At 50.4% G+C, this 13,395-nt stretch overlaps 1 protein-coding gene across 7 annotated transcripts in view; it reads left to right on the forward strand.

Annotated features, from left to right (window-relative positions):
- The window catches only part of CTIF (cap binding complex dependent translation initiation factor), a 308,311-nt gene that overhangs the window by 81,056 nt on the left and 213,860 nt on the right, over window positions 1–13,395 (forward strand). For 6 of the 7 annotated variants that reach the window (XM_073790703.1, XM_033837729.2, XM_033837730.2 and 3 more), the window contains one exon: window positions 7,135–7,206. The exons of the other annotated variant lie outside the window; for it this stretch is intronic. In XM_073790703.1, the coding sequence (XP_073646804.1) occupies window positions 7,135–7,206 (72 nt within the window). The remainder of the gene's footprint in view (window positions 1–7,134; window positions 7,207–13,395) is intronic. 7 annotated transcript variants of the gene reach the window in all.

Raw genomic sequence — 13,395 nt, forward strand, 5'->3', positions numbered from 1 at the left:
CTAAGGTCACACAGGGCGTATGCGGTCGGTGTGAGGTTTGAACCAGCTGATCTTGCTCCAGGTGCCATACGCTTAACCTCTGCTCTGGCAGCTTCTGTCATTATCACAGCTTGGGGGAGGTAGTCTGAGGGAGGAAGAGACTTTCCCAAGGGACAGCGTAAGAGGCAGAGCAGGAATATGAACTCACGTTCGCTGTGTCGAGAGCTCAAGCTCCTGATCGCTGCGTTAAGCTGCCTCCACAGCAGGGAAGGTGTGTGGGTTTCTTGTTAGTTAGTTAGTCTGTCTTAAGATCGGAGCAAGAAGCCTTTCTCCCTCTCTCAAATCTCAGCCTTTGGGCAGCATTCCCTCCCCGTCACACACAAGGTTTTCCTGGAGTATCACTGTGGAGGAGAGCGTGAGCTACCAGCCCGTCTCTGCTCCCACCTCCTCTGTTCCCCCTCTCCTGGTCAGTAAGCCCTTGTGCCAGCCCAGAGGAAGCAGTCGAACAAGCTCCTGACTTTGAGAAGCTCCCATCTGGAGGCTGTCCCCATCTCCTCTCAGGCCCTTCGCCGGGAAAAGAGGACGTTGGGTGAGAGCAGTGGTTCCCACTAGACCTTCGAATCGCCCCCCTGGGGGGTCCTGGCACCCCCTTGATTAAGAAGCCGTGGATAAGATGGCTTTTTAAATAATTTTTCACTTTGAAATAATTTCAGATGTACATAAAAATTATAATAATAGGACAAAGAATTCCTTCACCCAGATTCTCCAGTGTTAATATCTTACCACATTTATATTTTTTCTGTCATCTCTCAATAGATAGATAGATAGATCAATTGATCAATAGATTATGTATAGAGAGAGATTTCCCCTTTATCTCTAAACACTTCACTGTGCGTTTCCTAAGAACAAGGACATTCTCTCTCTTTTTTTAAATGGTATTTTATTTATTTATTTATTTATTATTTATTTTTAACATCTTTATTGGAATAGAATTGCTTTACAATGGTGTGTTAGTTTCTGCTTTATAACAAAGTGAATCCGTTATCGACAGATGAATGGATAGAGAAGATGTGGCACATATATACAACGGAATATTACTCCCCCATAAAAGGAACATTCTCTTATAATTACAGTATAGGAAATAAACATTGATACAGTACAATTATTTAATCTATAGACCTTTTATTTCACCAGTTTTCTCAATAATATCCTTTATAGCAAAAGTTAAAAAAAAATTCTAGGTTCCTCAAAAAATTAAACATAGAATTACTGTATGATCCAGCAATTCTACTTCTGGGTATACACCCAAAGGAACTGAAAGCAAGGGCGTGACCTGATACCTGTACAGCATGTTCATAGCAACATTATTCACAATAGCCAAAAGGTGGAAGCAACCCCAGTGTCCATTAGTGGATGACTGGATGGACAAAATGTGGTCCATACATAGAGGAATATTACTGGGGCTTAAAATAAAGGAAATCCTGGCACCTGCTACAACATGGATGAACCTTGAGGACTTTATGCCAAGAGAAGTAGACCAGACAAAAAAGGACAAGTACTGTATGATCTCACTTCTATGAGGCATGTAGAAGAGTCAAATTCATAGAGAATGAAAGCAGAATGGTTGGTATCAGGGGCTTGGAGGAGGGGGGATGGGGAGTTAGTGTTTGAGGGGGACAGTTTCAGTCTGGGATGAAAAAGTGCTGCGGACGGATGGAGCTGGAGTACTGGATGGTGGTGGTGGTTGTACAGCAGTGTGAATGTACTTCATGACACTGAACTGTACACTTAAAAATATTTAAAATGGTCAATTATGTATATTTTACTACAACAAAAAATTTCTGGTTCAACATCTAACGCAAGACTATACGTCACATTGAGTTTCCAACATTTTGACTGGCTCTTTGAATTAATACCTATTTATCCCCTTTACTCATTCTGCTACTTTTTGGCTGTGTGACCCTGGCTCAGTTACTTAACCATGCTATGCCTCAAATTCCATATTTGCAAAGTGGGGGTAATACATGGGCCTTGGGATCTATGTGGAGTAAATGTTAATGTAAGTAGCAGGCTTAGAATAGTGCCTGGATTAAATGAAATCTTTATATTTTCTGGGGATGAGTCCTTTGTTACACATGTTGCAAGTGGCCTCTTACTTGTCTTTAATTGTGTTTGTGATTTCTTTTGTCACACAAAATTTTAGACTTTGATGGAGTTTAAAACTTGTATCTTGGATTTTAACCAGCTTGGAATGTGTTGTCCATGGTACTGGGAGGCAGATTCTAGGGTCATTTTTTCCTCGCTGGCTCACTGGTTGTCTCAGTCCCTGTGTTTATTGATGGTCTCTCCTTTCCCCTGATGTGAAGCACTGTCCTTATCACATACTAAGTTCCCATTTGCAGATCTGTTTGTTTATGGGTTTGGTTGTATCAGTTGATCTCTTCCTCTCCTCTTGTGCTGATTCAGCCTGACGTGTGGCTCTGGCCTTGATACACTTTGATGTCTGGAATGGCGAGCCCCAGGGACTTCAGACACCACCCGAGGGGCCGGTTTATCCTTAGCACTTTCAGCCTCCCCCAGCCTGGGGCTTTTCCCTTTTCCGCTCATCCTCCCTCAGCTTTCAGCGACTTCCTCTGTCCTCCATCAAGTCTGCTCCAAAAATACTGTCCATCCTGGGGTGCAAATGACTGATAATAAGATTTTAATTCTTTTAGCATGAAGTATTTAAAGTGTACCGATAGAAGCAGAGAATAATAGAATAAGCATCTGTTTTGAGTACAGACTAAACATCTGTACTCCCGTTTATTAAACCTTAACCCTGTGCCATCTTTGTTTCATCTTTTTAAATTAAGAAATAAATTATAGCAGTTATGGTGAAGACCCAAAACCACTCTTGTGACTTCCATGTTCGTTGTTCCCATACATACAGATTTCCCACTTTTCCTGCCTCTTTGTGTTCAACGACCTTTTCAGGAGGGGCCACCTTACCCCCCAGAGAACTTGCTCCCAGCTGTAAACCCTTCACCTCAAAGGAGAAATGCCCTGGCTGAACCAGGCATAGGGGCAGGACCGAGGAGAGTGTTCCCCAAGGGGGCCCTTCTCTTGTTCTGGAATCATCTCATACAGATAAGGACGGTTCCCGGAAGGTCTGTGTCTGGAGACTTTTCTAGGCGGGGCTCAGAAAAGGCAAAGGGGAGGGAGGTGGTGGTGGCTGCAGCCTAAGAAGAAAGAAGAGCGTGGGCAGCAGAATCCCAGCAGCGGGGAGGAGCTTTGAACGGGGAAGGGAGCGCTCCCAGGGGCTTGTAGGGTCAGGCAGCAGCAGAGAGCGGATGTGGCTGGGGGGTTGGATGCCACACGGGCCCAGTGGTACAACTTCCTGGGAGAACTGCGGTGGCTCACATTTAGTTCCTCCCCGGGGGTCAGGAAAGCAGGACCCAGCTGGACCACATTCCCTCCCCCAAAAGCTTTCCCTGGGGGCCATGGCTGGGTCTGTGGGGTGGGTTTCTGTGGACTTTACTATCTTGCTAGCTTTCCTAAACACATCAGCCCTCTGCTCACTGCTTAACTGTATGATGCTCTCAGAGCCTCTTCTTCATTTCTGTCTCTGCCTGCTCTCCCAGTGGAAACCTGGATGTTGGACTCTAGCTTCCCAACCAGTGGGTTCCCCACACCCACACTCCGGGCCAGTTCAGCGTGTTCTAGCACAGCTCTGATGACGCCCTCCCCTAACAGAAGCCTTCGGACTCTTTCCACCCAGGAAGAGTCTCTGACCGCTTAGCGGGAGAGTCCTGCTTGCTGCCCTCTGCCCCTGAGCTGGCCAGTGTTCCCCTGCCATGCCCACACTCGGGCTCAGTCTTCTCCAGGGATCCGGGCTCCACTGCTTTCCTTCCCTAGGGAATCCCTCCGAGAGCACACTGTCCCTTCTCAGCCTCGCCCTCCCCCTCCCCGCGTTACTGTTACTGCACATCTCGCCTCCCCTGTGAAGGGAGCGCCGGTGGCAGGTCCCACACCAGAGGTGCTCAGGAAGGTTGGCCAGCGTAAAGTTAAGGATGACCTTTGACAAAGCAGGGCAGTTTCATCGGAGCGTGGAATCGCTCTGGGAAAGCCTAGCCAGGGGGCTGAGGTGGCACGTGGCTGTCACAAAGCCTCGGCTGCCCCTCTGTGCCCGCCTGTCAGGAGCAGCCAGCGTGGCACCCCATCCCCGCCCTGCCAGGGACCACGCGGGGACCACGCTGACCCCAGGAGGAGGTGTGCCCACCCTCGAGTCACCTCTGTGCGAGACGTCAAGTCAGCGGTATGCAGCTGGGGTTGAAGTGTTTGGGATGCCCCACTGGAGGAAGCCTTCTCTGCAAGGCTGTCCTGGGACTGGACGAGAAGTGCAGGATCTAGTTCTCTCCGGGCCGGTAGTCACTGCGTGCCTTGACCATCCTCCCCACTGTCAGCCAGCCTCCAACCAGGAAAGGAGAAGCCACTCAAGTATAGAAAGCAGTAAAGCAGAGGGATTGTTTTTATAGTAGTTCAAATAGTTTACAAATATATATATATAAACACATACATACATATGTGGATTACTTTTTTTTTTTTGGCTGTGCCACACGGTGTATAAAATCTTAGTTCCCTGACCAGGGATCCAACCCACACCCCCTTCAGTGGAAGCACGGAGTCTTAACCACTGGACCACCAGGGAAGTCCCTGGATTGCTTTTTATTTTGAAGTTACTTTTGACTGATAGCAGAGGTGCAAAAATAGTACAGGGTGTTCCCACGTACCTGTCCCCTAATATGAATATCTTACATAACCGTAGTACAATGATCAGAACTAAGAAATTAACATTGGTACAATGAGACTTTATTTGAATATCACCAGTTTATCTACTAATGTCCTTTTTCTGTTCCAAGATTCAAATTTGCATCTAATCGTCATGCTTTCTTATTCTCCTCCAACCTGTGACACTCCCGTGGTCTTTTCTTATCCCTACAACCTTGACACTTTTGAAGAGTATTGGTCATTTATTTTTTGGAAAGTTCATCAGTTTGGGTTGCCCGATATTCTCTCACGATCATATTTGAGATCGTGCATTTTTGGCAAGAACACCTCAAGAGTGACATGGCCCTTCTCAGGGCATTACGCTGGGAAGTCCACGGTGGTAATATGTTTTATTACAGATAATATTATCCTTGATCACTTGGTTTAAGGTGGTATCTGATAGATTTCTCATTTTTCCCTTTTCTTCTCCTATAATTTAATAAATACCTTTGCAGAGATGCTTTGAGACTACAAATATCCAGACAGAGGGAATTTAACCCAGGGAGTTGGTTACCCAGATAGTAAAAGAGCTGAGAAACTAAACAGCCACAAGGAGCCATTACCACCTCTAGGCCTGAGGCACAAAGGGAGGAGATGGTATGGCCAGAGCCCAGCGTTAGGGGTCGTGCACAGAGGGCCCATCTGGTGAGGCTGGAGCCTTGAAGGAGACCCAGTCATTGCTGGTAATGCTGCCTGAAGCATAGAGAGATGGGGGAGAAGCACCGCGGCTTCTCTCTCTTGTTGTCTCCCGTTGGCCTAGCCCAGCTGGAACCCAGCTGAGTCTGCAGGGTTCAGCCCCTCTGCAGTACAGAGCCGGGATGGGCAAGAAGTGGCTCTGAGGGCACACTCTCTTGGGACTGGTACCTTGCCTTTGCCAATTCCTTCGAACTGAGCTGTGCTGTCCAATAGGGCAGCCACTAGCCACATGTAGCTCTTGAGCCCTTGAAATTGACATGCTTTAAGCAGATTTCAAAACCTTAGTATGGAGAGAAGTATGTAAAATATCTCATTGATCATTTTTATATCAATTACTTATTGAGATAAACATATATTGAGATAAATAAAATGCATTATTAAGTTTAATTTTACCTTTTTCTTTTTTAAATCTGGCTACTAGATCATTTAAAATTATGTCTGCGGTTCCTATTCGTTGGCCAGCACTGCTGTAGAGTACACTTGTACCAGCCTGTATCATCGGCGTTGTAATAAAATGTCTTTCCTATACAAAGGTCATGCCCTTGACCCACAGTCGGGGGAGGGTGTGTCTAGCCAAGGTTTCACAAATCCGGGACGGTGATGGCTTTGAGCCATCCACACTCACGCACAGTTTTGACCAAGTGTGTCAAACAGAGAGAGACTGGGCTCCTCTGCTTTTTATGAATCATACAGGTGTAGGTCAAGATCAATGTTCAACGTGAGCTGGAGAGCCTATATAACATTTAACACAATAATAAAAGCACCACCATATATATAGATAACACATTACCGTGGAAGAGCTGTACTCTTACTACTACTTTATATCTATATATAGATTTTGCATAGCTTACAAAGTCCCTTCATTTCAACCGTGCAGAGTCACCCAGCCTTGCTGTCCCCATTTTATAGATGACAAAGTGAAGCCTGAGAGATTACATGGATCTCAGTGGCTCTCAAACTTCTGGTGCATCCCTTGGAAAGCTTGTCACAATGGAGAAGACAGGTGCTGCCCTCAGCGAGTGATTCAGTGGGTGGAGATTAGGACCCAGAGACCCCCTACGTGGCAGGGTTTGAGGACCGTTACACTGGTAGTTGTCATATCACACTTCGGGGCACATGAGGCCCCTGAGGTCGGTGGTGGGACTGGGCTTCTGATGGCCAGTCTGGGGCTCTTCCCCGATGCCATGCTCTCCCGTCAGTCCACAGGTCCACCGTACTTTGGGGCTGGGTGTACGGTATGATCCACACACACATGCCTCTCCTCTAGCTCCAGCCTTGACACTGTGGGGGGCTAGTGTGGCTGAAGCATGGTTAGGCGGTCAGACATGGTGCTGGCTTCTCAAAACTCATATTTACCCTCTGTGTTGTCTGGTTGGCTTTGGAAATTAGCTGCTCTTCATCGCTTCGGTGGGCTTAGGTGGTAGGAAATGAGTTTGCCTTCCCCACACATACGCCAAAGGGCCACCTCCATGTGGCACTGGGAGATGCCAAGTGGGACCTGCTGGTACAGAAAGATTTGTCTTCGAAAACGGCTGAGCAGGATTTCCTACTGGCTCTACTGCAGCAGGGCGGGACCGTGCCTGGGGGGCCAGGGCAGAGTGAAGATGAGCCTGTGTGTCCAGCCATCACTGACCACTCCTTTCTCCCCTGCAGTGGACGGCGGACTGCAGTGATCAGCTGGACTGCAGCTACTCCTTCTCCCGAGGGCGAGCCCCCCTGCAGCAGGTAGGGAGCCAGCTCCGTGCTCCATCTGGGGGTCATCGAGGTCTTGTCTGTCTGGGTTCCTGGGCTGTTCACCGTGGTGCTCCTGAGAGGTGGTGATGTGGGAGTGCGGGAAATGGGACAGGGGAGGGTGCAGTCTGCCCCCTGGAAAGTTCTCCCTGGATATGCAGCCCACAGTGAAGCCCTCCCTGCCCAGAACACATAGATTCATAAGATTTATTTTTAGTAGCAGCATTATTTATAATAACAAACATCTGTAAACAACTACTGATCCGTTGAGAGGAGAATAGACAAATGATACGTGATATATCCTTACAATGTACTGTAATACAGCAATAAAGTGAGTGATCTGTGATACATCCTTGCGGTGGAATATCATACAGCAGTAAAATGGGTGAACTGGAGGTTCGCACATCAGCGATGATGATGGGTCCCAGGGTTTTGGTGGGGTGGGGGCGCACTCTGGAGATCGCTTCTGCTCCAGGTCTGCAGAGGACTGGAAGGGGCAGGCTGTGGGTGTGAGGGAAGCCAGCCAGCTTCCTGGGACCAGGCTGGAGTCCGCTGCTTCTCCCCCTGCTGCTTCCCTGTGAGGTCCCGAGGGGGCGCCTGTGCGGGTCGTGTGGCCCGGAGGGAAGGAGGCAGCTGCTCCTCGAGAGCCGTCCCTGGTGACCCCCAGGTCCCGTACACCCTCTGGTTGTCGAGCTGTTCTTGCTGATACCTCATCCCACCTGTGGGAGATGGTGAGATCAGAGACCGAAAACTCCGTCTATCCCCAACCCGCGGTCCAGCCTCCCCCTGCACCTGTCCAGAGAGATGAGGGAGGCTTTGTGGGCTTCCGCAGTAACTTGCTCCCAGTTCCAAAGCGCCTGTGTTGACACATCGCCTGGCCCCACTTGCTCGTGTCTGACTTCGGTCCATGGTGCTGATGAAACCAACTCTTCTCTATTCTTTCGTGAGGAAAGTTGGGCCATGGCCTCAGTTCCAGATCTTTCTTAGGCTGTAGGGCTTTGCTATACCATGGGGGGGGGGGGGTGTCGGGGCAGCTGCCCTGGACAGTTCTGTCTCATGACAAGATGCTTGTGTGTGTGTTTCGTCAATTCTTAAGTAGGAGGTCATGATAAAGCCAGGGTGGGGTGCTCTGCCACAAACCTGGTGACAGTTCTCTGTGTCCTCAGCTTCCTCATACAAGAACCAGGAGACTCAGTGGCCTCTGAGGATCCTTCTGGCTTCTCCATGCATTTACAGACAGGGAAGCTGGGGTCCATGGAGGTGTCATGACCTGACCAAGCTGGGACTGGAACCCAGGTCTTTGCCTGTCCTGTCCCCTCATCGGCCCTTTACCTTGTCTTCCTGTAGTAGGTAGCCTTCTATGCAGGTCTTTTGTCCTCACCACTAGACTGCTGGTGCTTGGTCATGGACTCCGTTTATACGCCCTAAACCCCTCCAGCCTTGGCTGAAGGCCTGACACGTCAGGGGCACTGTCACCAGTGTCTGCCAATCATCTGGGGTTTCCTACATGAAGATTCTCTTAACATTTCAGCAGCAAAGGTGGACTTGGATTTGGGGACTCAAAAACCAGAGAGAGAGCTTCAGGGAAGGGTTGAAAGTCTTGGATGGGGACATAAGAGGCTGGTAAATGAGAGACTGAAAAAACAGCTCTCTGTTATTTAGTCAGTAGGTGTCTGGTTCTGGAATCGTTCAGAGTCTTCCTTTTTGTTCTCACTCCTTTATCTTCTTTTCTGGGTCCCCTCTCCCCACCGTTTCTCTCTGGTCCCATTTTCCCATCACTCTGGACAGGTTTCCAGGGGGATGAGATTGGCGTATCCTCCCACTTGCTTCTCATCTGCCTGCCTCACTGTCCTTTCACAGCTGGTTTCACCCCCTGGAGGAGGGTGGGTGGGGTGTTGGCCAGGGCCGGGGGCTTGTGGGAAGGGGTACCCTGGCACCATGAAGACCAGCTGACCCCGACTCCCATCTTAGAAGCAGCTGAACAGTTGGCTTGGGGTAAGCAGGGGCTAAATGAAATGCAAAACGAAATGCAACTGAACTTAAAGAAGAAATTGTAAAAGGCTCCTGTTAGGTCCTTTCTTGGCAGGTGGAACTGAGCATAAGTCCATTATAGGGGACGAGCCCCAGGAAGGGTGAGGCGGGCTCTCAGGATGTAAACCCGCTTTACTTCCCTGATGTGCCCGGAACACGAGGGCTTCATAGTAGGGGTTTCCTACAGGCCATGGGGCCATTGGCACTCCCACTGCCCCCGTGTAGTCTGTCTGATCGTCTCAGAGGGAGGAACGGGGAGACATCTGCTTCCAAGAAGCGGAAGAGTGGCCGGGGCACCGAGGGACAGCCACGGCCTCAGCCCCACGGCCTCAGCCGCACGTGCCACGTGCCTTGTGTGTTCTGGATTCAGAGCCCGTGGTGTCCCCATGCGGCGAGCCAGCTGGGGGAAGCGGGAAGGCTGCTCCGCCTGAGTCCTGGTGAGGTCACACCCTGTGCCGTGAGAAGCTGCTTAGAGCCGTGGAAAGCTCAGCGGGCCCAAGAGTTCAGGGTGTTTGCGGAGGGAGTTTTCATAGATTCCTCTGCCGGGGAGTGTTTGTAGTGGCCTGGAGCATGGCCCCTGAAGGACAAGATAATGTGTAAAAGAATGCCCAGTGCAGGGCAGGAGACACAGTGTACACAGCGTGGCCAGACCTCAGGTGGCCCAGAGCTAAGGCACTCGGGCAGGCCGAGCAGAGGTGTTGGCATCAGGCTGGCCCTCCTGGAAGGCCCCGGACGCTGTACCCCGCGCTGCACGGAGAGACAGGATTGAAATGAGGTCTCCTGAGGTCATCACCTTGGTTCGGTGATGAAAGGCCTGACTAGACATAACTCAGTTAATTAGGGTACGAACAATAGAGTGATGTAAGCAAGACGGAAGTCTCTTTCTCTCTCGCCACCCTCCTGGGAGGGTGTTCAGGGCTGGCATGGCAGCTCAACCGTGTTGGGACAGCCTCCTTGTTTCTCATGCTCTGCCCTCTCTGGGGTGTTGCCCTTGTCCCATGGCCCGTGCTGGCTCACGTCCGCATCCACATTCCTGCCAGTGGGAGCACCCACCCTGGGCTTCGTCTCCAGGAGCCTCTGGTGTCCCCTCAAGAAGCAGCCATCTTCTTTTAAAAGTTAAAAATTTTTTAAATTTTTTGTCCACGCGGTATGTGGGATCTTAGCTCCCCGACTAGGGATGGAACCCACGCCCCCTGCAGTGGAAGAGCAGAGTCTTAACCACTGGACCACCAGGGAAGTCCGTGAAGCAGTCATCTCCTGATGCCCTCCGGTGGAGGGATCAAAGCTGGTCAGCATCCCTTGAGTGACATAAGGAAAGCCCCACAATTTACCAGAGACAGCTGCCCCTGCCCACCCTGCCCTGGAGCGGCCCCCTGATGGAGGGGAAACCAGGGAGCTGCCGGCTGAAGAGTGCCTTAGCTGGGGGCATATCTGACGGGATGCTGCTGCCCATACAGCCTTCAAGGGCCCCTTCAGCCTGGTCCACCAGATGTAGGAACACTGGACCAGCTCATATGAGCACCCACCGGCTTCCTCACTGTACCCTCTCCACCAGGCAGACACCCTCACCTGCACACCAATCCACGGTGTGATCAGGATATTCCATATGTACATCTGCCTGTCCCCTCAGCCTGCTGGTGGGCCTTGAGCTGGGCGCCACCAGGGCTCCCTTTACATCCCTGACCACCACCCCCCCAGCCTAGGGCCTTGCACACAGTAGGTGCTCAATTATGATACCTGAGATGGCTCAGACCCGGTCTACGCAGTCATTCCCTAGCGGGTCCTGTTCCTCTGGCCACACCAACTTTGCTGAGCTTTTGGAAGTCATTGGGAGGATGGGGCAGCTCTACTATCCCACATTCACCCCTGGGAAGAATTTCAGGAGGAAACTGAGGCTAGATTGAGAGTGGGGTGACTGCTCCAGCACTTTCCCTGACTGCCCCACTTCGGGCACGTGGACCCAGGACAGTGGGGCCCACAGGAGGATGCTGAGGTGCTGCATTCTGCCCAGGAAGCTGTGTGGTGAGTCACAGACCATGCACTGAGTGAGGAGCTGGGTGCAGGCAGCATTTGAGGATTAGTCATGCACTGGGATTATTTTTGTTGTTTTAATTAATGAATAAAAAAAAACCCCTTGCCTTCTCTGAACCCTTTCAGAGGCACAACATAGAGGTAAGCCAGGGTAGGTAGAGTCCCATGAAATGGAAGGAGGGGGCTCAGAGAGTCCAGAACAAAAAAATGGGTTCCGCATAGTCCTGAAGAGGCCCGTTAACTGCCTGTAGTCGGGACTCGGCTGTACTGGGGACTGTTTGGCCTCCTGGCAGCATCTTTCGTCCGCCACCTAGTCATTTACTCAGGAGGTCGGATTACAGTTTCCACCTTATTGTAACAGGGGAGGTGCCGGAGATGACTTGGAGGAAGGCACCTGCAATGAGAGAGTGCAGCCCAGTGCATTTAGACGACATCCCCGGGTGCCGGCCCAGGACTCAGCATTCAGGGAAGGAAGCTGAAGGCGTGTGCAAGGTTGTGTGGAGTCAGGCGCAAACAGGTCTTCTCCATCGGCACAGAAATGCCAAGGAAAGGAAATTGACATGCCAGACAGCAGCAGTGCCCCTGATTAGACCTTGAGAAGGACTTCCTGACCGAAGGACTTGTTGGCCCACGGTGTTGGCTGTCGAGCAAGTGATGGGATCTTTGCTGGGAACCTGATGAGCACACGTCTTACCAGACAGGTTCATGCAAAGCCCTGGGAGAGGTAGGGATGTGTCAGAAATGGTGTCCTGAGTCCCGGCTGACAGGCTGTGATCCCACACTCCCTGGAGTGAGGAGAGAAGGGCACTCCCCTCTTCCACCCGTGATGCCCGGTAGCAAATCGAAGCATCAGGAGAGAGTGAAAAGAGCCTTGTTCCAGGGGTCAGAAGAACCAGATGTTGACCCAGGTGTGGCGTGCACTCCAGTGCCTCTTCCACAAAATGAGACTCCTCTGAGCCTCTCTGGAAACATCTTTCACTGTTTATATTCTGTGTCTCCATGAAGTGGGTCCAAATGGCTGCTGAAATCAGCAGGTCTGGATTTTCCTGATTTCTCTACTGTTCCCCCCACATACCCTGATGCCTGTGTCAACCTGCAGGTTAGGTATATCCTACATGTCAGCATTGACTGTGACCCAAGAGATGACAGATGGTAGGCAGAGGTGACCCTCAAATGCACTGCTTACCTCTGGCCCACAGAAAAGGGTAGAAGGAATTTTCTGCCAGTCATCTTGCTGCCCTTGAGGAGTTATAGTATCTGGTTCAGAGCCAGTCTAAAAACTCAGTACAAATGATATCTGAGTCAAAGTGCCCAGATTTTTAATCAGCTTCTCTGAATAATTAAGAAATATCATGTGTATGTTCATGGCACTGCTCTCTGTTCACTCAGCGTTTATTGACCACCTGCTGTGAGCTTGGCTCACATCTGAGCTGGAGCCTTTGAGCTCACTACCTGTTTGTAGAGCAGAGGCTAGTGAACATGAAACAGACTAAAGACACACACGGTAAGACCCCCAAAGAGATGCCCTGAGCACAGACACTGCAGTCATCCCAAGGAATGGCCCTGTTGCTCTCTGCGGGTAGGGAGATGGCTTGCAGGACATGAGACTCGATCTGTGCCTTCAGGAACGGGTAGGATGTCTGACCAGATGGAAGGGAAGAGAGAAAAAGGTGAAGAGAGAAGAAGCGGTGTTAGCAGAGACTTGAAGTTGGCCATGATGTTGGGATGTTAGACAGGAGGAGCGGGCACAGCTGGAGTCGTTGGTTAGTGCTGGGTTTTACCAGAGTGGCGGGGGATGGGGTGTCTTACACCCCGCTGAGTTGCTGGAGCTGCTGTCCAACCCCACGCATTTGTGTACCTTGCATGGCTTGTATTTTCTCTGTCGTTCCTTACAGGTAAATTCTGTCCCTCTGTATCAGTCAGCATAGCCTAGGAAATGCTGCATTATCAAACAGCTCTGAATCTTAGTAACTTTAAGCCATCCATTTAGGACCCAGCTTGGTGGAGCAGTTGCCATGACGGAGGGAAAAGAGCACCGGAGGCAATTCAACGCTCCAACCTAAATGTAACACACAGCACTTCCACTCTTAGCTTGTTGCCCAGAACTAGTCACATGGCCCC

This window comes from Tursiops truncatus, chromosome 13 (genome assembly GCF_011762595.2).
Source record: "Tursiops truncatus isolate mTurTru1 chromosome 13, mTurTru1.mat.Y, whole genome shotgun sequence".
NCBI lineage: Eukaryota > Metazoa > Chordata > Mammalia > Artiodactyla > Delphinidae > Tursiops > Tursiops truncatus.